This window comes from Chanos chanos, chromosome 12, assembly GCF_902362185.1.
Source record: "Chanos chanos chromosome 12, fChaCha1.1, whole genome shotgun sequence".
Taxonomy (NCBI): Eukaryota; Metazoa; Chordata; class Actinopteri; order Gonorynchiformes; family Chanidae; genus Chanos; species Chanos chanos.
This window is the reverse complement of record NC_044506.1, coordinates 15,562,672-15,587,523: the sequence shown is the minus strand read 5'-3', so window position 1 is coordinate 15,587,523 and position 24,852 is coordinate 15,562,672. Positions and strand designations below refer to the sequence as shown.

At 40.2% G+C, this 24,852-nt stretch overlaps 1 protein-coding gene across 1 annotated transcript; it reads right to left on the bottom strand.

Moving 5' to 3' along the window:
* Positions 1 to 10,982: 10,982 nt before the first annotated feature.
* gnrhr1 (gonadotropin releasing hormone receptor 1) lies at positions 10,983 to 14,777 on the bottom strand. Its single transcript, XM_030788752.1, has 3 exons — positions 14,244 to 14,777; positions 11,717 to 11,924; positions 10,983 to 11,389 (listed from the first exon to the last, which is right to left on the bottom strand). The coding sequence occupies exons 1-3, from the start codon at positions 14,775 to 14,777 to the stop codon at positions 10,983 to 10,985; spliced, it is 1,149 nt and encodes a 382-aa protein (XP_030644612.1).
* Between the last annotated feature and the right edge of the window lie 10,075 nt (positions 14,778 to 24,852).

Here is a 24,852-nt window from a genome sequence, read left to right as displayed (position 1 = left end):
AAACAAGTTGCCCTTGAGGAAGAAAGAACTAACAGCCAATACTCCAGCTACAGAATTGCTTTAGCACCTTATACATATGCTGAATGAAGGTAAAAATATCATGTTGCAGAACTGCATCATGTCTTATAGATTTTACTCCTAAATCTCTGACTAGTTTTACAATGGGTTGACTATGTTCTCTAAAATCACACATTCATCATTAAACAAGTCTTTTTTATTTTCTCTGAACAGGTCTGTCTTCAACACGAATCCTCTACAATCTAACGCAGCTCTTCTTGGAAAATACTCGATAGCTGGTCATTTAAAATGATCAGATAGGATTGCTTGGTATTTGGATTGTCGAGCCAAGGATTGTGCGCAGCACACTTGATGGCAAAAATGATTTTCCTTTAAGAAACAAAAAAACAAAAAATGGAGTGATCTCCTGATTGAGCATCACCTGTGTTCTAATAATAGTTTGAAACAGAGGTGCTCATACTTAGTCCTCAGGGGAAAGAGTCCTGTTGTTTTCCACCTTCACCACATAATCACAGACTTCTACGTGTGTGTTCTCTCATTAACCAAGCAGAGACATGCTCTAGTTGGTAGAGACACGTAATTATAGCGAAAACAAACAACAAAAAAAAAGCATTGTAAACAACCCTACCATCTTAAAATAGATGGAAGCTAGCTATATGCCCTGGTTCTTTCAGTTCACTAGAGTGTGGTCATTTGGGATCTTTTATTTGTAATCAGACATGTCTGAGAGGGGAGAGGATAAAGAAATAGCTGACAGAATATGTTGTAGATTGGATATAACTAGAATTTTTAGGGCCACCGGTGATCCTGTCCTGCTCACCAGATGACATTTCCCTGAAAATGTCAGGTTACTATTAGCAGTGGTTCAGAAGAAGAAGTCTGTTTGGGGGTGAAATTGGAGACAGGCAGTAATATATCTGAAGGGCATTCGAGGATGTCCCACTATAAGACTCAGTGATGGGAAAGGTTCTGGCCTCAAGGCTGCCGGGGCTTTATTTCCCCTTTACCTCGGACAGTGTAAGGATGTCTGTTTTTGTTCTTAGTGGGTGGAACAATACGTACAGTACAGCAGGTGCAAACTTCACCTAACGAATTCTTATCATGTCGAGTAACTGGTACAGAGGTTTAAGTCATAACATAATGTGACATGAAAATAATCTTGAATATTAGATGTGATTCAGATCAGGTACGATGAATCATTTTAGTTTCGTTGGTGTCAGCCCATGACAAAGTTCTTATACAGCTTCACAGACTTGCTGAAGAACCTCCACACAGCGCTGGATTATACGAAAAAGGATGTTATCCCCCAAAGGATTGTTTTTGAAGGTAATTCCTGATACGTCTCAGCGGACACTCCTCTTTTGCTTTCCGTTTTTCTGTCGTCCTGTGTTAAACACACTGATCTTTCAGCCTGTGTGGGACTGGGAGTAGAACAGTAAGAGATGAATCCTCTGTGTCATCCCCTTCATTACCTCCTAGGCTCTGTCCTTCACAAAGAAATTCCATTTTAAAGTTTTCAAAGCCCCAGGTCGCCGCCGCACCTCATTGATTTCCATCATTCTTTGTCTGCGTTCATCACAGGTTAGTGTTAAGTAGAACAGGGTGGAGGTGGGAGCTCCAGCAGGAACAATGGTGGCTGATGACAACATCCTTTTCTTTGTTTTATAATTGCAAGCTCTGGCGTCTTGGACAGCGCGGACAGAAAATTTAACTGCAATCAGTTTATCAGTTTAACCTCTGGATAAGGACAGGAAAATTGATGATAACATTTTATATTTGCGTGTTTACGCTGGAGGAGCAAAGAGCATGCATTGTTGATATGAAACTCCAAATTAACACTAACAAAGTCATGTACTCTCTTAATAATGCATGTACACCTGCGCTCACATGCACACAGGCACACCTAACACACAAATATACACACACACACGCGTGCACAAACACACACACACATGCATGTGCACCCGCACACACACACGCACACACACACACACGCACACACACACACACACACACACACACACACACACACACACACACACACACACACACAATGACTCAAGGGCACTTTGCTAATTATCACAAATATTTTCTCTTAAGTGGAATTCCCTATATGATAAAAATAAACAGCAGAGACCCTATGTCTCCTGGCATACAAATGTGCCTTCCCCTCAAGGCTGCACTTACTATGAGTGAAGTCTGTGAAAGGTAGTGTTTACGTGACAGTAATGTCAAATGAATAATTCTGCCAGTTGCTTGGATGATACTCTGTTAAATGTTGAAGTTTTCAGAGTAACCACAGGGATGTCTGCAGCTAATGGCATGTCTGTCCACGGAGAGACGTGTGGAAGATGAAGTTTAATACCTCGTGTGAAATCCTCTGAGAGCTGAGTATTACTGTAACATGGTACCATACAAGTAAATGTCACTGTGTCTTTGAAATAGGCGTATGTGTGCTAGTCAAAATGACTGAGGCAGATGTAGTAAGTGGTGCATTAGGTAGCTATCTGACACCTAATAATCCCCTCAAATACATACATCAATGTTCTTATGTTTCATTCTTTTTCACGAACACACATACATCTGAATAGTGGACAGTGTTAATGAATGCATTATTTATGTGACTTTGGTATCTTAAATAGAGAAACAAGATGTAATTGCAGGATGTCCCAGAGCCTGTCAGCTGTTGTTTTCTGCATGCTCTCTTCAAGGACAGCTCCTGCAAGTCCTGCAAGTCATCAATTCTGAGCCTCTTAATTGACCCGAAGTCTCTCACACTGATTCTTTTAAACCGTATACAAAAACGAACAATTTCTTTCAATGGAATATTCCACATACGACTTTGTTTCTACAAGGAACGCATCTCTAGATGCTGATCAGATGACTTGAGCTTTGATACCAACCTCAAAGCTTTTCTTCTTTCCGTAGGCTAGGAGCTTCACTTGAGTTTGCTCTATTTCTCCAAGAAAATAAGAGACGGTGGCTTTCGAGAGGGAGCACTGTTCAGTGTCGTCCCTTTGTATTAGAATTAAACATACACAAGATGAAAACAGGCAATGTCACCATGGACATGTAGGCTTTGAGGTTGGCTGAAATCAATATGGTCACTACTTTGATGATATAACCCTTTTTGTTATCGCTAGGGATCAGTAAAGAACTGGTCTTTCAGGGTAAAAACATGAACTGATAGTCTGATGGTTTGTTTTGACAGTCCTTGCTTGGTTCATATGGAATTTGGTTTTTTTTGTTTGTTTGTTTTTGTTTTTTTTAAACCTGCAGAGAGAAATCCCTGTGCGGATTAGAAGGACACTGCTTTAATGCAACATTGTGAAATCCACCACCTCAGTTTAATAGTAAAAGGTAACAGTGCATCACTCTGGCGAGGTAGAGAATGAACACACCTGTCTCCAGGGTCTGTTTATAATTGCTTAATAAAGCATGAAGGGAAACAACACTGTGTTTCGACATCGTATTTCACAAAACACAACCCAGCTGGAGTCCTCAGAGAAACTGTTGTTTAGCTCAGTAAATGAGGTACCAGACAATGACCCTAAATCAACCGTTTTCAGTCCAGAACTATTTAACCACCTCAAAGTACATTCTGTGTCAAGCTGCTGCCTCTGGCCCCTGGAGACTTCATTTTAGTTTTCTTGCATGTTCTTCACAGCTAACTTCCTTTGGTAGACACATTAAACCCTTCAGCCAGGATGCAAGTGGGTTTGAAAACATTGTTCGGGTCTGTAGTCTTCCCAAGATGCACTCCCATGTGTATGTGATTGAATTTGTTTAAAACTGATTGTTTAGATCACACCATTACTCATAATATTCATTTAATAATGAGAGAAGACATTTTAGTCAGTACAACAATTTTCGTCTCTGATAAAATCTAACAACACGGTCTAGAAATTATGCACCTTTTACTACCTCGCAACAAAGCATGAAGATAAACATGCTTCTACACTTTTACAACTGTTAACCCCTTCTGCGCCAGACTTTATTTGGGAATGTATCGTCTCATTTAGCATGGGATTAATAACCTCACAAATCTCCAAATCTATTTAAAATCAAATGTAGCCGTTATCTGAACAACGCCCAAGGGATTTACAGTCTGAGGTGGATGGGAGTCTTCTGTTGGGTATTTGTTAGTAATAGATGACCCTTCATAAATATTATGAATCTCACTCATGTCACAGAGAACCAGGAACAAAGACAGACGAGGCTAGAGGGGACAGTGAAGGATGAATGTGCAGACTTAATCAGGCTTGGAAAACGCCAGGGATGACACCTTGACAGCTCTCAGATGTGTCAGCACACACGACTCTGTCATTCAGCAGTCTCTCAGGCCATAGCGGTCACTGCACGACGCTTCCACACCGCACCAGCGTTGAGTGTACCAGCCATCCAGGAATGACTAAGCTCCTTATTGCCTTATTATACCAACCCTTCAGGGAGCATAAAACTCAAGAGTGCCAATGTACCAAAGACAGGATGGAGAAAATAAGGAGCGTCTCTCCACAGGGGTTAACTGAGACTAGACAAAGACTGTACCGCACTGACTCATCCTTTGGATGTCGTAGATGTTCAGAAGAGCAGATTAGGTTAACTGTTTTTGTTCATTATTTTTTCTCACTTTGTCAAGAACCTTGGTGCTGGAACAGAAATCATTATCAGGTACTGCAAGAGCGCTTGTGTTCCCTCCGTGGGTAAGAAGCTGTAGTGGAGCAGTGAGTGTCCTTGCTCACGACTGCAGCTCAGTGAGATTTTGAGGAGTAACGTTGTTACTGCACAGTGAGGAGTTCCGTTCCCCTCAGGGGAGAGAGTGTCTGTACTCAATTCTTGGAAAGACATGCAGTACCGGGAACACCTAACAGCCACTCAAAACAGAGGGTGGCGTGTAGTGTTGTTTTGGGGTTTTTTTTAATACACAGTGCTTCCAGAATAACTCATACTTGTAACAGAGATGTTCTGTACATTTTTTTTTTTTGTAATTACGTTACGCTCACTCCTACGCTGATCCGTACGGAAATCAAAAACAAGGGTGTAAACAAAGCGGTAGAGCAGTTTTCTGTTTCCCTATTTAAGCCTTCTCTGTATACGCACACAAAAAGTTTCAACTCTCTTGAACGCTAAGTTCCAAATGGGTGCAGTGTCAAAAGAAGTGAAAAGAAAAAAAAAAAAGAAAAAAACTTATTTTTTGAACTTTTTTGAACTTTTGACTGAGTTGCAGTTGCTGTAACAAGTGAACTGAATTGAAAGTCCATGACATTAAAGAAAAGTACGCCAAAAGAAATTAGCATGTCTTGATGAAAAAAAAAAAAAGATTTGTGTAACTTGAGCTGAATATGTCTATTATGAAAAGGGAGCTAGAATGAGAAAAGTGATGAAAAGCTCACAGAGGTGATAGATTCAGTGAACATTACACAAAAATAACCTGATGAAGTGAAGTAAAAAAAAAATTAGAAGCCAGAAAGAAATCAGTTGAGTAGTTTTCAGACCTTAGTCGTGGATGATTTTCTGCTGGAATTATTTAAAAAAAAACCTTTTTTTGAAAATGAATTATTCAGATTATTAATGTGCATACAGAAAGTCTGACAGAGGAAGAAGACGAAGAAGAAGAAGTAGTTTAAAAAGAAGAAGAAGAAGAAGAAGAAGAAGAAGAAGAGGAAGAAGAAGAAGAAGAAGAGGAAGAAGAGGAAGAAGAAGAAGAAGAAGAAGAGGAAGAAGAAGAAGAAGAAGAGGAAGAAGAGGAAGAAGTAGTTTAAAAAGAAGAAGAAGAGGAAGAAGAAGAAGAAGAAGAAGAAGAAGAAGAAGAAGAAGAAGAAGAAGAAGAAGAAGAAGAGGAAGAAGAAGAAGAAGAAGACGAAGAAGAAGTAGTTTAAAAAAAGAAGAAGAAGAAGAAGAAGATGAAGAAGAAGTAGTTTAAAAAGAAGAAGAAGAGGAAGAAGAAGAAGAAGAAGAGGAAGAAGAAGAAGAAGAGGAAGAAGAAGAGGAAGAAGAAGAAGAAGAAGAAGAGGAAGAAGAAGAAGAAGAAGAAGAAGAAGAAGAAGAAGAAGAAGAAGAAGAGGAAGAAGAAGAGGAAGAAGAAGAAGAAGAAGAGGAAGAAGAAGAAGAAGGGGTATAGAGACACTGGTATGTCCAAGCCTGGAAATCTCATTAATCAATGCTTTTTTTCCCTCAGGATAAACAGCTGTATGACTCCTGTGCATGTTTTTGGAAGCTAAATGTTGATTTCAAAACACTCTTCATGTTGGCACTCGCATTTCATTAATTTGGCGTAATTTATCAAAAACAGGTAAGCACCAGACACTGTCTATAAATGAATTCATATTATCGCAAACTCAAAAAATATGCTTTTCCTTGTATGTGGATGCACAAAGAATATTTCACAGAACTGAATGAGGTTTCTTTTTCAAAACAGTTAGTGTAAGACTACGGTGCCCTCACCTTCATTTTTAATTTTATTCACAATTATCTCAGTTCAACTGGAAATCCAATAGTCTCAGCATTTATTTATCATGCTTCAGTAGTAGGTCAATGACTGCAAATATAAACCAGAACCTAATGAAATGGAACAAATTACCATTGGTTCTTATTAGAGGAATGCATGTTGTCAAAGTGAGCATGGAAATTAATGTATTTATTTTTGCATGCACAGTTAATTGTATATACAGTTGAATAATATAATTAATTGTATACATAATTAAATTGTCTTAGAAAGATGATTAAGGACATTAATAAGATGGTCTCTTCTTTTCAGTAAGTCTAATGAAATCAGAGACTGTAAAAATGTATATAGCTTGGCCTGTCAAATCTGAAACATCTTTAGTCAGCTTAGTATTTTGATTGAAGAAACAAGTTTTAATATATGATTGGAAGCATCAGTTTAGTATAAACTGAATAGAACACAGGTATTTAAATATATGTGTGTGTGTGTGTGTACTGTCATCATTGTCAAGTTGTCAAGTGCTTGAATAAGTTGGAGGGAGCTGTAAATGTTTTGATAAGGATTTTCTTTTTCGTGGATGTGTTGGCAGCATTATTCCCGTGTTGGTTTGAACTCCAAGATATGCAGTCATTCGATCGATACCAATGCATTTCGGTGGCTGCTGGGATGGATTTTCAGGGATGTCAATGAATTATTTATGAGGACTGCAGACACCTGGTGCTGGTCTTTTGCCCACAATAGAAATCCAGGCATCTTGGACATCTTCAGAGCTAATCAATTCTGAGACAGACGTGAAAACAAAACGAGTCAGCGTATGATTCCGGTGTCATTCTGAAAGACGCTGTAAACTCTCTTTTCAAAGGTCAAGTACTGAGTTTCTTGAACCAGAAAAGGGACTGAGCGTGTAGCACAATCTTATGAGCCGCACCGGTGGAGGAGTTGCAGTATTCAGAAGTATTTCTTTAAATGTGCTTTCAGATGGGCTTTTCACACCGGAATATGTTAACACAGAACCGCACTTAACCTAAGGCTATCTTCCGCTCTGGGCCAAAGTCTCATACCTCTTTTTCTTCTCCTCTCTTTCATCAGTGCTTTCTTTTTTCACAAGTCTTACAAAGCCTTGGGTAATCACAATTCCACTGAAATTTTCAATTAAACTTTTAAAAGTTGGCAGTAACTCTGCTGTAGATAAGTGCTAGATAAGTCAACCTTTGGCTAAGGTCAGTGTCCTAAAAACAAGAAGGAAACTAAAGAACTTTCTGGGGAAGTAACACTGCAGCATGGATTTGCCAAGCTAGGCACGTTGCCTCTGTTGCATTTGTTGTAATAAAAAAAAAAAAAAAACGAAAGAAAAAGAAGAATCAAACAAGGACATACAATGTACCCAGTTTGTTATTATTGATGACTCAGTCCAAACTCTGCTGGCTTTTTCTATTCTCCTTTACGAATTCTTTGATTAGATTCAACTATATGTATTTATTTTTGACACATCTCATTGTATCTGACTGAACTGAGAGTGTTTGGAAAATAGGCACATTAAAGTGCAACCAGCTGTGTTTGTGTAGTATTCCTGGTGAGGTAAAACATTTGTGGAAGAGAGTGATATTACATGTTTTGCCAGGGTGCTTTATTTTTTCACAATAGTCTTTTAGAAATGGGTAGAAAATGGTCTATTTGCTGTTCACAAAATACATCAAATTCTTTTGGGTGGTTATGCATGTAGGAACTCAATGAACAATATTCATATTCCCTATTCCGGTACATAGCATTACTGAAAAATGTTATTAATTAGCAGGGTCAATAGCAAGAGCACAGGCTTTGTTTTTGTTTTTTTTCAAAGCAGCAAAGATCAACAAGCAGCCAAGCTAATAAGAATCTGTCCATAAGACCTTCTCAGCCTTTAATGTGTCAGAAATACCATCTATTAATACATTTTACCTAGTCTGTTAATGCATAAAATTGATTCATTTTCAGAAGTAAGCCACAAAGAGACAGCTTCCTGATATGTTTATTTTGCCATTAATTAGCAATGGCTGGTGTTCGTTTCTTTTGGATAATGCAAAGATAAGCCTTCATTCACAATACACTGCCTGCCGTATCTTGATGTGAATGAAAGTACAGTTGAATAAAGTAATTAGCCACATGGCTTTGTGAAAGGTTTTAAATGTGATGTGATGTTAAACAGTTTGTTTGCCCTGTGCACTGTTACAGATATGATGACACTGGTGATCTTTGGAGTGGAAAGAGAAACAAGATGGAGTTGGAAGGCAGCAAGGGAAACTGATGTTGAGATTCATTAGAATTCAATTATGCCATAGAAGAACACAAGCAAATGACAATGTGTGTCATTCACTGGTAATTATATACAAATGCATAAATTGTGGTTTCTATAAGGACTTATCATGCACTGAACGCAGAGATGAAGCTGTAAATCAGAGCACAAACACACATACACATTTCCAAAGCTGTCTGATGTGACACGTCCAATGGGCATGAATTCACAAAATGTAAAATACATGAAGTATGTTCCCATGGATTTTTGCCGCTGGAAACAGTTACATGTCTTTTTTTCATCATTTCAGTGGTCTCCTGATTTTATTAAGGAATGGTTAATAAGTGTGCACACTAGAATGAGCTGGTATATGTGCTTAGTTCTCTGGTGGAAACGGTCTCCTTTTCTTCTTTTTCCTGTCCATTCAATGCAGTTACTCTTTAATCATTGATATACGGGATCTAGCGGCCGGGCACTGTTTTTCTCCAGGGGACGTGTGATTGCCACAAACAAAAACAGTAACATTTTGTTGGCCTCACTGTCGGGAACGCTGGAAACGCTTAGGCTGAGAGGAGAGGACAGGCGGGGGTGACAAGCATCTTGCTGTCTCGCTGCGACAGTGACATTGTGATGTGGAGACTGGTGGAAGATAAGGCCGTGTTTGCTGGCCCTGCCACCGCTGTAATGTGATTAGGCCAAGGGTGCAACACTGAGACCTGTCAAGACGTCACACTGTAAGGTATGCACCTCACCAACCGCCACACGGGCCAAAACAGCAGTGATTTATTTGCCCACATACACACACACACACACACATTCTGTTTTGGGTGTAGGAGATCTGAAAGTGATCTGTGTCTCCCAACACTGACACTGAGCATCTTGAGAATAGACAGAGATGACCCCCACCCCCACCCCCACCCCTGCCACCCTCCTGATCCTTCTCTCTGCTGATTGCCAAAGAATCACTGCTCTAAATCTTGTCGTTCCCACAAAACTCCAACTCCACATGTGTCGCTGTCCTCCTGCGGTTAAGAACCCTTTCACACCATACATGTATTACGAATAGAGTCTCTAGTGCTGTGTATTTGTGACATATAATGCCACTGTACATCTAACTGGAGTGATGTGTACAAGGACAGGCAAGTTCATTTCCGATTTTCCTTTTGTGCTGAACAACTCTTTAATCATCACATTATATGCAGCTACCATCACATTCAGAGGCACCATCAGGGTTTGATGGTCAACGACATTATCAGTTGGTCACAAGTGTACACCACAATAATCATTCCTGCCAGAGCCATGCATAATAATCATATAACTCTGAGCTTTGGCAGTGGACAGAAACAAGACTGAATAAGTTCAGCACAAGATATCAACATTTCACTTCAAAATATATCAGGAAGATGCCACACCTAGAGGACACATACAATGGACTTTAAGGTTCTATACTCTCTGCAGCAAATCTATGATGATTGAGGTGACTGCTCTCGTATCATCAGTGAACCTGTCAAAGCAGAAATCACATCAAGCTCTTTGAATGTTCTCTGTTAAAAATTTGGCTCATTTGACTGACATGGATTCATTTTACTCTGTGTGAACAGTATTGTCCATCAAATCCTGCCCATGCAGACAATCTACTCAATAAATAAAGGTAAGCAAAAACAGACACCTCCGGGCTCCAGGAGGGGGCTTAACACTGAAGAAAGTTGATGCTATAAAATGGCATTTGGTGTCATCCATATGGTATAATTCTTCATACTGAGGGTCTCCTGGGAATTCAAGCAGTTTCAGAGTGCAGGATTGGTATATTTGATTACGCTAGACATTGTAAATGAAAGTCTATGAATCAAATTCGGTTTAGTATATTAGCCGGATATTACATGAAAGATTGAACCATGTATCACTGGAATCATTCCCTACCATCTTAAAAACACAGGAGATGGTACAATTTTAGGACACATGAAACAAAAAACCTCACAAAAGCTTCAAAGTAACAGTTTATATCCACATAAGTAAACACTCCAGAGCTGACACGTACATGAGCCTGAGGAGTTTCTCAGTATCTAATACTTTAAGCCGTACAAATCATGACCAGACAGTTTGAGATACATCTTTGAGACATACTCCTTTGACCATCTCTTATGTCGCATATCCAGTAACTTCACAGCAGCACTACTCTGTCCTCTTCCTCTTTTCTCAGTGTCCCAGGGAATAAGGCAAACAAGCAACTACCATAACCGATTTTTTTTAGGCTTGTTGTCCACTGTGCTGGTCTCCACTTGCCAGGTCTGACTCCGCCTCTTGACTTGCTCCGCCCCTCCGGACCGAGAGGCGTTCAAGAGACTTGGGTGAGGCGTTCTGGTTTCTTCTGCACCAGCAGTCCGCTAAGTCTGCTCGGAAGGAAGGCGTGAAGAGACCGTAGATAACTGGATCGCAGCATGTGTTGAGGTTTCCAAAGACAAAGAGGGCGTGATGGACGTACTCAGGGGTTATCTGTAACATGCGTGGATGGAACCAGTACCAGATGCCCAGCAGGTAGTACGGAGTCCAGCAGACCACAAAGGAGGCCACGATGATGATGGTCATCTTCAGCGTCTTCATGCGCGCCTTGGGGATCATATCTGTCCCACTGCGCCTAAGGCAAGGCTCTGTACCTTCAGGATAACAAGATTGCAGTTTAGTGTCCTGTTGCACTAATGCTTTTGTACTGCTGCATGAAGGTATTATTACAAATTTCAGCCATTAAGTTCAGTTCAGTGTCATGGCCCCTGTGATGTGACTGGAATGATATGGGTTTGGGTTTTTTTTTCGAATTTGAGATGGCTACGGATTTTACTTGACTTTTAGACGATGCATTTAGTTTTTCTTAAAGATATTGAAGTGGAGCGTCTGCAGGCATCTCTACTGAAAGAGGTCTCAGAGAATAAGCTCCTCACACAGTGAGATTTTCCACACAGTTAATCAGGCACAACCAGACTTACCCTTTCCTTTTGTCTTGTGCATTTGACGGTTGATTTCAATGAGGATCCTGGTGTAACAGAAGCTCATGACCAGCAGAGGAAAAACGTAGAGTGTGACAAAGTGAAACATGTTGTAGGCCGTCTCTTGCCAATGCTGCTGGAAGCTGCCGTGTGTAACACACTGGACGAAGTCTACTCCCTCTGCCTTGATTGCCCGGAAGATGAACAGCTGTCCCGCGGTGTCAAGGAACGAAAGAGAGATGGTTAGAGAGTTAGGGTTTTAGAGGGTATTAAAGTAGAAAATAAAACTACTATCATTACTGAAGAAGCGGTGGCCGTTTGGTTGTGTGTCGTTCGGCATCTCTTTGTCGTCTGTATAAGATGTGCAATGCTTGCGCTTGATGAGATAGTAAATCAATAGCATTCTCTGATGTAATAGGGACAGGATGTCAGATTCTTTTGTCATAATCTTCACTTCCACACAAAGTATTATAAGGAACAAAAATATGACTCAGGTTTTTAATTCACTTCCTATCTTTCAGTGAATCTGATCTGAGCCATCTCAGTACTAACTGCCAACTGTGGATGAAACAGGTTAAATGAACAATTCATCTTCCTGGTAATGTGATAAAGGAAGTCCTGTCTAAAATTACCTATTAATATAACAGATATCACTGGTAATGAAGTTCTCTGACTTTTTTAATTTTATGGGAAACATTACTCATTGAACTGCGGTCATTAGATTATATATGATCGTCTCTATCAGAGAGAATCTCGTTCAGCTTTTAATACCCAGCACATGAAAACATTTTACATAACACATAACTGTTCGTATTATGCACTTTGGACTACTGTATAATATTTTCCATCTTGCAGAGACATTGCCGACAATAAACCACGGAGCATGGGCTCACGGCTATTCTCCGATTAAATGAAAGCATGATTATTATTCCACGACGGTAAAATCTTCTTTAATTAGCCACTGACATGTGAAGTCTCGCTCTTCCCTCCTGACATCTAAATGACCACCCTAATGCTCCATAATCGTTTTTGAAACTGATGTCAGTGTCTGAAACACTGACATTATGCCTCCTGCGTTTATCTCTCTATGTTCTATTGTTCTCTTGTACATATTTCTCTCAACATAACAATACTTGTCCTCACTATATCGAGTCTTTTTGGATGATAGAGGTGGCGGGTGAATTGTGCCACTCCAGCATTACCTCTGAATTGCTGTACAATTTACAATTTACAATTTAGCATTTAGCAGACGCTTTTAACCAAAGCGACTTACAATCAGTGCATCAGTCGGATTCTGACTGATTCCTGTAGTGCGAGAAGCCTCTCCTTTTTCTCCATCTATTTATGTGTGCGTCTCTGAATATGATATTGGAATACAACAGGCAAAGGTTCGGAACCCGTGAGAGCTCATCGACATTCTCCCCAGGAAACACCTGTTACACACACAAGCCCACACTCTTACATGTCAACACATCCTGTCTGCATTGTCAAGTGATTCATCTTGAGTCAAACACGTCCCCTGCATTGGTTTGGTTATGCTGTTTGATACTGCCAATGTTTTCCTATCTGACGTAGGCTTTCTGTTGCCTCGACCTTCCACTATGACATTTTATAAATTGCTGGTGCAGCAAGATGGAGGAAAGCCCTGTAATTTGTTCAGCTTCGCCAAAAAAAAAAAAAAAAAAAAAAAGGAGAGCCAAGGGAAGTGGGAGGCCAAGCAGGAGGTGTATTGATCATCATAACTCACCACCCACGCAGTCTCCTAGCCTGGGTTACATCTTTTTCTCCTCGCACTGTGTCATTCTCTGGCCTCCTCACTCTGAACAATTTCTTCATCCCTTAATGGTTTTGAATGCAAAGACACGTCTACCACAGACAGCTACAAATAGCATCTTGGTGGATTTAAGTGTGCGGAGGGTTGCTCCACTGTCAGCAGTTAAAGTAAAGGCAGCTCTCAGGAGAGGCAGTCATGCGGCTCTTAATCTCCCAGGAAACATTCAGATCCCAGCAAGCTAAACAAGTGGAAGACGTTATGAAACGGGGCATTTTGGTTCTTTCGGATCAAAGTCGCCGATCCACTTCCTGATAGCCCATCACTTTAGTTAAAAGGCAACACTGGACCAGCAATAACATGATTTCCCTCCCTCTTTTTCTGCTATTACCACACTGAAAACTGATAGAAGTAAGTGAGCATGTCCACCAGTCACCCACAAAAGCCGTGCCCTATGAGACTGTATTCACTGATCCGGCTCAATGGTACCCAACAAATTGGACTATTTCTGTCTCCCAAAAAGACTGTATAGTCCTTCTCGGGCAGAAAACTGATACAGAATAAAAGACTGAATTAAGTAAAAACTGTCTCTTTATTCTTGGTAAGGAATTTTGTCACAGATTTCAGCTGTCTGAACTCCAGCTGTCTAGAGTTACAGGCTGTTCCCCTTAGACAAATATCATTATCCATGTTTGTAATCTCTTAGGGGGACGATATTACTGACTCCAAAGTGCCTCATCTCCTCCTATCACTCACCTGCGGAGAAGCCAAAAGCAAACTGAGGGTCCAGGCCGTTAGCAGCATGCGCTTGTTTCTGCGGCCAGCGTCCAGGGCATCCAGTGGATGTAGGATGGCGTGGTGTCGGTCTAAGCTGACTACCACCAGGATGAAGGCAGCTGAGTGCATGGCGAAGAGTTTCAGGAAGCACAGGAGCTTGCACATGGCGTCCCCTGCGTACCACTGCACCGTCACGTTCCATATCGCGTCCAAAGGCATGACCACGAAGGTCATGACCAGGTCGGCCGAGGCGAGGCTGGCGATGAGAGGTCGCAGGTGGGCGGCCAGACGCCGACCTCGACCCCGGGTCACGCTGAGCAGGACGGAGAGGTTGCTGAGGGCGGCGAAGACGAACAGAACCAGAGTCGCCACGACGCGGAACCGAGCGGCCACCGTAAACGTCGGAGCCTCCCAGTCAGGGGGATAAGGTGGGAAGGAGGAGTTTGATAGCTTGGAGGTGTTGTTGAATTGGACAGTGGGCCTCTGCAGGAGGAGGGACAAGTTTCTTGACATCCTGTAAGTGGAAGAAAACACACTTTCCTTTCTACAACTGCCTTCAAGAAAAACTTTACATAACAAAGGAACAACTTTTCACAAAATTAAAATCTTTTTATGCGGAACAACAGAAAAAAAAACAACAACAAATCTCTTCTTTATGGCAGCCATGAGGACAGAACGCTCTGAAGCTAGCGGTTTATTGAACCTGATTAAGTTGTGTGGAGGGTCATGATAAAATCTCTAGTCACAAGAGACCGAGGATGAAACAGACTGACACAGTTAATGTGACAAACCAGAAGATCTTGGTCAGATTAACGTGACTTTCTTTTGGACTGATATATGTCAGCATGATTCCCATTATCATGTAGACATGCTGCACTTTACATTAAACCCCTGTCACAGCCTACACAATTCCAACAATGTGGCCCTTCACAGATTAAACCACCATGTTACAGCTCAGGGCTCTCTCCCCGTGTGCTGCACTCCAATTCTCTATGGATTTATAGTGTCTGGATGCTGTCTCATCTTCTCCTACACTCCTGCCAGGGGCACTTTTTCACTTTAGACCTCCTCAAGCAACAATGGAGACCTTGGCCTGAATGGCTACCTGATAAACTGTGCCCCTCAGGCTTTTTGTCTACATATAAAGCCTCAAAGAGAAGCACTGGGGTTGTGGTCTTTATACTTTTGCCTGAGCCTGAAAGGATTGGAAGACATTTATCATTTTCCTGTTTGTGGGGAAAAATCATTCAAATGCACAGACTGGCAGTTCTCATGATTTTCATTCCTTTTTATCATGTTGACTGGACAACCAGTTCAGTGCTTTGAATGATTTTTATATTTTGTTCCCAGACTATTTGATACCAGACGTGTTTTATGATGAATTACAAGCACGTATGATTGTGAAACATTAAGTTCTCCTTTGAATGATGACATGAGTAAAAGAAATTGTACAGTCCATCTTTCAAGCCAGGTAAGAACAACACAATGCCCTTGAAATGAAACAACAGACGACCTTTCTGTTTTATAATGTAATCAGTTAGGGTCATCTACACACACACACACACACACACACACACAGAACAACTACCAACAACACAAGTATTCAAAACACAACTATATACTGAGGGATTCACTATACAATGGTTAACCACACTGCCTACGCAAAGCTTAGGGATTTCTGGTTTGTTATGCTGGTTTGATTTGTACAATGATCTTATATCAATTACTGAATCTCCCTGAGGGGATTGGGACACATATGAATGAAAAGATTCACACACACACTCACACACACACACACACACACACACACACACATACACACACACACACACAGACAGAGAGAGAGAGTGAGAGAGAGAGGGAGGGAGAAAGAGAGAGAGATGTGAAATGCCATTTTTGCCTTCTGACATAGACTGCTATGAGTCATGTCCAGACAGAACATCATGACAGAATCATCAGCACGAATATGTGCCCTTGGATTTGATTCACAAAAAGGCATCAATCAGTGAAAGAACATGATTTCCTTGCTATCTTGGCAGCAGTGTGAGATTAACCACTTATGTGTCATTAGTATCACCAGACACAACTGGCCACTTGGACTCTCTGCAGTGTTTTTATTTTTCCTGGGATGCCTTAATGACTTTTGGACCCTCTACTGTTGGAATAAAATAGGTTTAGCTCTCTTTCTGGCCTGCACACATAGGCATTTTGCCTGTGCTGCCACTATGAGACAGGGTGAGTGTCAGCAAGCTGTAATGTGATTAGAGATGAGCATAACAGCATTAGAAAGCCCTTTCAACATCTCTGACTCAGGACTGTAATGCTTTTGAACAGAGCAGGTGTGCAGCAGTCACAAATGCTGACCTTAACAACGACTCTACCAGCGCCACTGGCACCAGTGACATACTGAGGACACTTTGTAAGACATTGGTCTACCACATGATCTCCTGTTGTTTGACAAGAATTTGTAGAATGCATATTAAATTTACGGCACGGGACCAGTAGCTCAGTTCCTTTCTCTTGCCTAATCCTGTTAATTAAAGCTGCAAGCCATGAGGATGGAACAAAGCGCTCCTTCTCTTTCGTTCTGTCTTTGGATTTTATAAATACCCTAGGGCAAACACTTCCGAATAAGAACCATTCCTCTAATCGGATTCTAATTCGGATCCCTCTGCTTCTACATACTCTCAGCAATTGTTCAATCCCGTTAAATGTCGCGGCCCAGTCGATAAAGCTCCCGTGAGCACACGAAGCCTCGTCCTTGTCTAAGGACTTATCCGTCATACTCCGCCCAGGTGAGCTGCCATAATTAAGAACAAATCCGGACCAAAACTTGCTGTTTAACTGGAATTAGATAATCAGTGTTTCATCGTTAGTCATTATTGGGTTTTTTGTACAATCATTTTTTATGAATGAAAATGAAACCCATTATATCGGCTGGTAAATGACTAATAATGTTGGGATAGAGCTCATCAGGGGTGAAGTTGGGGGGATTTTTTAAAGGTTTAATTTGAAATTCATTAACTGAATCGCGCTTGTGTAAATGCAATTACCCAGATTCCAGTCGCGCCATAATCTGAATGAAAAATCTGCTCCAGGAGGGAAAACACAATTCTCGGAGCAGTGGCTTATTCCCAGATATGTAGCCTACCGTACAAAACAATCTGATGCTTTAATTAGCCATTCCAGACTCCAGGAGTTGGTCGTTATGACGCCAAGAGGTAGAATTTGAGGAAAAAACATCATGCTATAATGTTATGAAACATATGTATCTGGCACCCCTAGATTAAGCTGATATAGGCCTATAGTCCATCTCACTTATAACACGAAATAAACGATCAGACACTATAAATTCTTCTGAGAGTATTGTACATGACTCATATGCAGAGTAGTGTCTAGGGGAGGCGTTGGAGGTTGACATCTTCGAACCAGGACGCCTCTGTCCGAATAGACTGGTGTTTCTTTCCCAAAAATGTATAAACATACAATTAGCCAAGACACCTGTGTCTCGTGTATGAAACTTCCCTCAGTTTGCTTCCATTTGTAGCTGCCCACAATAACAGGGACCAAAAACTTTTGATAACTGAAGTTAGTATAGTGCTGTTCGAATCTGGTTTTGTTCGCTCCACCTAAATGGTTACTTCAGTCATAAGTTCAACTCGTTTCACTGATTATTTAAAAACTTACTTCAAGTAGTTTGAACCTAATTTAGGTGCATTAAGACTCTTACCTGAAATGTCTGAAGATGCTGTCTGTGAAGATACTGCGAAAATTATTCCAAGAATTTTGTGTCTTTCGATAAACGACCGAAGCATTGTTTTAAATTTTTTGGTGAATTCAACCATGTTCCCCACATCAGCTTGATCCTGTTATTCAGACTACGGCGGGATTCCATAGTCTTCAATATTCGGAACTAGTCCTTCAAGTGATATATTCCCAAATTCATTGTAAGGCACTTAAGAATGTGACAGGTCCAACAGAATGCTGTAGAACACAGTTTGCCGCAGTCACCGTTTACTCACCGCTGGCCATATAGACAAAGATATTCCCAATGAAAAAATGGATTTTTGAAGCCATAGTACAGATTTCCCTCGGGTTTAGTGCACTGTCTGCGGGAAATGAAACAGTGCGCAAAGCACTGGACCGCTTATTAGCGATGTTGCGGAGCTGTCCGAAAACATAGTGCTGAAGTGTATCTGTGACGACACTGTGTGGATTCTTAGTCTTACCTGTAGTGAAGGACGAGAGAGGGGAAGTGGAGAGGGGGAGAGGGAGAGAGGGAGAGAGAGAGGGAGAGAGAGAGAGAGAGAGAGAGAGAGAGAGAGAGAGAGAGAGAGAGTAGTTCAATTACATTTAAAGTGCATATGAATGCACTACAGAAGCTAGAATTTCAAGACATTTCAATGAATAGGCTGGCTGGTTATCGGTCTGTGAGAGAGAAATGACAGTAACAGTCGATTTAGGGTCGTGTGGGCTGTAAACTTTCTCCTTTTGCTAAAAATTATGCTATAATTTATATCTGTTATATCTCTTATACTTTTTTATTGCGGACCATTCACCGAAAACAAAAAGGATACCAGTCAGCATTCCTTAAACACATGTGGGCACCATCTACAATGATCGAAGTAATTTTCGTTGATCAGGCAAGTCGCAGGAAACAAGCTGACAACATGAAGTCAAACATATTAAACCATTCGTGTCATGCATATTTCATGTGTCTCATTAATGCAATTTATATTTGATTAGACTTGAGTCTGAAATTTAATGCGAGGTTTTAGACTTTCATTATTGGGGTGCACACCAGGAACGAGCTCTGCGCATTTTATAATCTCTCACTGATATTTGGTAGACAAATGACAAAGAGAGACGCATAATGGACCACTGTTAATACTCTGTTATAATGTCATTAGTATTCCCTACACTCCAGATATTTCACTAGAAGCATGAACCACGACTGTGCGCTGTTCCTCTGCTCCTTCAGATAAGTCATGGATGTTTGTGACATCCCGACGAAATAAACTGTCACAGATTTATAACTGGTCAGTCCAAATTCAGTGTGTTGTTCTACGGTTTTGCTTTCATTATCTCAGCTTTTTGAACATGAACTAAATGGCGCCCTCGCTTTATTGGACCACTTAGCCATCACCTTTGTAGTTCTGATTGTTCCGCAAACACGAAAGAATTTAATCAGCTGGAAGCGGCGACAGATTGGTCTCACAAGTCTCGCGGATGTCATCAGTACCTCCGAATTAGCATATTACGTCTTAACAGTTAGGAATTCCGCTTTTCAGTTGTTCTTGTTTGCACGGTTCAGGTGCACGTTAATAACAACACTTCGACTACCATGCAATGGTTAGGCTATTTCCTGTAAGTTGATATGAGTGGAGATAAACACGAGTTCATACACAAGTGTCTCACTAAACTGGAATGTGAAGATATTATGTATGCATATTGTCCACGTATTACACTGTGGGACTAAAATATAGTTTATCTAACATTTACTCATATATAGATTAAATTGACGTGATTTAGTCACATAAATACCATTGTAAATTTCACGTATGCATTGCTGTCAGATGGCTTTTCTCTCCTGTCTGGTCTTTCCATTCATACATCAAGTGATTCGGTGACTGAAAGAGCTCATTAGTGTAATCAGTGAATTTGTATTTTGGTCAGAGATAGTGAAAAGAGATGCACGCACACGATACACCACATTTCATAGAAAGCTTTCTCAGATTTCCAAGAACCAGATTTAATTTTCCAAGATAGTTGTTCTTTCCAGGATACTGATTATCAGAAAGCTAATTATGATAAAGCACTCTTTCTGCCCATTAAACAGACAGAGAACGCTAGAATAGACTCCTGCAAGTTTTGTATTGTTAAGACAACCCCTATCCCACCCCCTCCGAAAAAAAAGTTCAAACTGAGGATCTATTTTGTCTCAGAAAAATGGCAATACTGTTAGAGGAATCAAATAAAGGTTGCATTTTGGGTTGCAGGGGGCATGGCACAATGGTAAAACCAGTCTATGAACATTTTATCAGCATTAGTAACCTCCCAAATTCTGGGATACTATCCTCTCAATCTCTTTTTGCCCTCTTGTACATTTCTTTTCTCTTCTGGCGTCCCCTGAAAACGCGAGATCGTGCAACACTGCCCTCTTCTGGTAATGTACTGTTAAAACGAAATTGGAAAAACTAATCACAAGATGCAACAGCGTCTTGTTCTCTATTACACTCATCCTATCTATAGACATAATGTTCCTTTATTAATTCCAATATTCCCTTTCTTTGACGCCGTCTCTATGTTTCTCAAAAAAACACTGTCACTCTGAAACCATGAAACTCTAAAATAACCATTAGCATGTTAATAAATCATGTTAATAAGTCTTTTCACGTTTGACAAATTGTAACAAACTCTCAGACACACAGAATCTGTTTTAAATCTCCAACACCAGATCATAGAGGTTTGATACACAATATCTACATCTTATCAAAAAGGAATTACATTCTGTTGTACTTTTAAAAATGGAGGGTTTGAATGACATGAGACCATTCAAATAAATAAATATATTCATTAAAAAAAATAGATATTTTGAGCATTGTGTTCCACTTATATGTTGCTTTGATACAACCTTCACATGTGTTACAAGACAGCCTGTCCTAAGCTGTGCTATGCCCCAGGCAGACAGATTGCGTAAGAGTCATGAGCTCATTTAATATGCACTTTGCATGTTTACATAACTTGTGGCTTGTGTGTCAGCCCAAGCAAGGGTTTGATACAGTCTCTAATACTGATACATATTTAATCCTCTTGTGTTCCAAGCTTGATGCTTAACGTTGATTGACACTCAGTGATACCGTGCTGATTTTCAAGCTTGGTTCTCTGTGTTTGTCGGCAATTATCATGTCAATGGAGATGTTACATGTGTTGTTTTATTCCACTCGGCTAAAAAGAATGAAAGTGTATAGAAAGAATAGCAAGGGGAGCCTCTGTTTTAAATATAAGAAATGGCACTAAAGCTAAGCTCCCCTGTCTTACAGCCTGATATTTTAAAAATGCATAGATTTTGTAAACAGCATGAATTTTTTTTTTCATGAGAAATAAAATGTCTGTTTGCTGACAGATACTTTCTATGTATTATTACGTCATGTGTTTGATGTATAGTGTAAGTCAGACAGTTGGTAAATGTTTGTCTTTTCACTGGGACATATCCTTGAGCAAAGGTTTAGACAGTTTAGTGAACCATGTTTTTGAGTCTAGGTTATCTTGTTTTGCATTATCTTCAGCTCCAGTCAACAGATCTTTTCAGAAAAAAACACTCTCAAAATGCAATATGTATGAAGTGAATATACACAAATCAATTCGGATCATAAACATGATTGAATCCATTTTTAAATACTAGTGCAGTGTACTGCTACTGCCACCAGATGGAGCAATGACGTGAACACTTCCAAATGTAAATTCGTTACACTCAGAGATTCTACACACTACACTGCTCATCTTTGATTCATTGTGGAAAGCAGGGACTGCTCTATAGACTATGGTTACACTTACACCGTTTACAGAAAATGTTCACTTCATTGTGGAATGAATGAGTGTGTGTGTGTGTGTGTGTGTGTGTGTGTGTGTGTGTGTGTGTGTGTGTGTGCGCGTGTGCGCTTTCTTCTTTCGGGCATGATCAACATTACAAGGGTGGGTGTTATGTCCTTATTCATTTTTATTGTCTGCTTTTTTTTTAATCAAGAGTTAAACCTCTTAATCTACTTAGCAATAGCATTTAATGCAGTCCACACGCCAGCCCACCCATGTGGAGAGGTGGGATTATGGGGAAGAATTTAGGAAACTACAATGAAGTTGCTTTTTTTTTTTTTTAGCCACATTAAACCTACAAACACCACTTTATGTCCCCTCCATAATTTATAAGTCCGTCTACATTACTATAGGTTATGGAGAGATTAATGTTGGATTAAAATATCACAGCTAATTTTGGAGGAGAAAAAAATACAATTCATCATACTGAAATGAATAAATGACAGCAAGTTTAAGAGCGCTTGACATCTTAAGGCCAAATACAGAGAGAGAAATAGACAGACAGACAAACATGGAAACGGAGACAGAGACAGACAAAGAGAGGATGAACTAAAAGGACGGGGGAGAAAGAAATGCATAATTTTGAAGTGTTTCCCGGTCAGGCTATAGTAAACCCCTGTGTGACATGGTAGATGACCAACCCAAGGAGTGTGCACTGGATTATCATGGAGAGACATTGGATGCAAAACTTAGAACTAATCTGTTTAATACCTAAATCCAACAGACCCTCAGCAGTGAAGTGAGTGACACAAACTCCAGGCCTGCGCCTGAGTGTGGATTTGAGATCATCCACTCTGTTATTCAATTCAGTTTCGAATATGAGGTATTCCTGCTTTAGTTCACAGTGGCATTTTAGCATCTGAGGAAAAGAGGCATGTACATACAAATATCCTCAAGTTAGTAATATTCAAACTTTTTGTTTTTACTCTTTTAAGAACAAAAGGACTGTACTGCTCACTTCAATGCACAACTTCTACTTCTATGCAAGTGTATATACTACTAAGACTATTTTCAAACTGGTGCTCAGAGGAATATAACAGGCAGTATAACAACACACTGTATGAGTCCTTTTTTCAGTATGGGGCTTAGAAAAGTGAAGGCTGTTACTGACAACCTTAGAGCAGAGTTGTAACAAAGTTCCAGATTTATGAACTGAATTTGTGGGTAAACATAACCAAATGTAATTCATAATACGTAAAGAATTCTTGAAAATACAACTTATTCAAAAGAACGACACATCTGTGTATTATTTGTGCTTGAAACAATGCATGGCTAATCATGTTTTTTTTTTTTAATACACCTGTGACCAAGTAATTTGAGGGGGGGCGGGCACCAGTCCTCTTCTCTGTAGTAATGTGATTGTCCCTACTCCCCAACTGCTGCAGTCAGTACTAAACACCAGGCAACAGTGCCCACTGGTCTCCCATGCCATTGCTATTAGGAAGTGATCATTGTGTTGCATGGATGACGTCCTGATATTGTGGTCTGTTTGGGTTGTTCGGATGGGTGATGTCTAATGGTAAAGAAAAGAGCTTTTCAATAGATGTAAGAAACGTGAGGACAAGTCATAAGTAGGTTCATAAGAGAGCACACATCTTTTGAATGCAGTTCAGTTCTAAGATTTCTATCCATATTGCCAGTCAGTGTAAAGTTCGATAAACTATCATACTAAAATACCAGAATACTACCTGTGATAGTTTGCTGAATTCACAGAATTAGGATTAAGGAGAAATCTCAATAAATTACATTTCTACGATTAATTTAAGTACAAATTACTTTGTAGGCTACTGAACTCCGTGTCTTGTCCAATGCCACCGCTAGAGGGCATAGCTCCTGTTGACAAACAACAAAAGAATGTTTACGGTGAGTATCACCCTCAGTTCACCTATTATGCTCAGAACAGCGGTCGAGTCGACAGACCAAGATCTATGTGACAATGTATATGAGATGTTTACATATAACAAATACAAAGATCTAATGAGCCATTGAATGCCCCAAGGTCGCAGCAGCTGTTCCCCTAACTGACGCATGTCATTACAACCCTATCGGTTTCAGAACCTTCGTGTTAGCGAATAATTATTATTGGTTGAGCTTCAGGATGAAAAACCTAAATAACACGAAAAACTGTGAAGTCAGTTGTACCTAAGTAAGATCCGAGCCAATGATTCGAGAACTGAATGATTTCTGAAATTCCAGTACATGAAGAAGCTTCCTACATCCAACTTCAGCTGCTGTAAAAAAAAAAAAAAAAAAAAAAGATCTCCTGTGATTCCTTTTTTCCCCGACCAGACACGAGCTACACTTCCCTCGACGAAGGTACAAATATTTGTGTTCCAATCAACACTACTTTGTAAAGTAGGTCAGGCAGACGAAGGCTATTGTTCCTGGTGTGCATTAATTGATCGGTGAATCAAAGAAGCAGATTTTTTTCTTTTCTTTTCTTTTTTTTTTTTTGATGATTTCGTGGGCAGTGATTTATCTTTGAATGGTTCGAAAAATTTAGGAGATTTACGTTAAAATAAATCACGCAGTCTCTGCGAGAGTGAATCTGCAGATGGATACCCGTCGGTTTGATCTGTTACTGTAGCGCTTCAGTAATAACTTAAACAAGTCTTGCAAATGCTTTATACCGATTGAAAATAAACAGTGTAGGACACTTGTAAATATATTTTGTTGCTTTCATACCGGTTGTATATGTGAGCCGAGCTAACTAAACGTTATTAGTAATGTTACATCACACTGGATATTCAAATTGTTTGTTTCAAAATGTACATCCACACTGAACTTTTTTAAAAGCCAGGCTGTGATAAAGGAAATTTCTGTCTCTTCTGGAGACTGCATTGTTCCTCAAAAACACAGTCGATGGTCCTGATGGAATGAGGAGGGAGTTAATATGGCTGGCCACAATTTATCTGTCAATGTAGTAAGCTTGCCTTGTACTGCCGACACGACGCGCATAACAACCCATTTAGTTCCCATCATTTCAGAGCTTCTT

Excerpts from the sequence above, each read along its gene's own strand:
- gnrhr1 (XM_030788752.1), bottom strand. The coding sequence starts at position 14,777 with ATGTCAAGAAACTTGTCCCTCCTCCTGCAGAGGCCCACTGTCCAATTC. Across the intron at positions 11,925-14,243 it reads TGCTTTTGGCTTCTCCGCAG|CTGTTCATCTTCCGGGCAAT; the intron begins GTGAGTGATAGG and ends ACCGCGGGACAG. Across the intron at positions 11,390-11,716 it reads GCACAAGACAAAAGGAAAGG|GTACAGAGCCTTGCCTTAGG; the intron begins GTAAGTCTGGTT and ends GTTATCCTGAAG.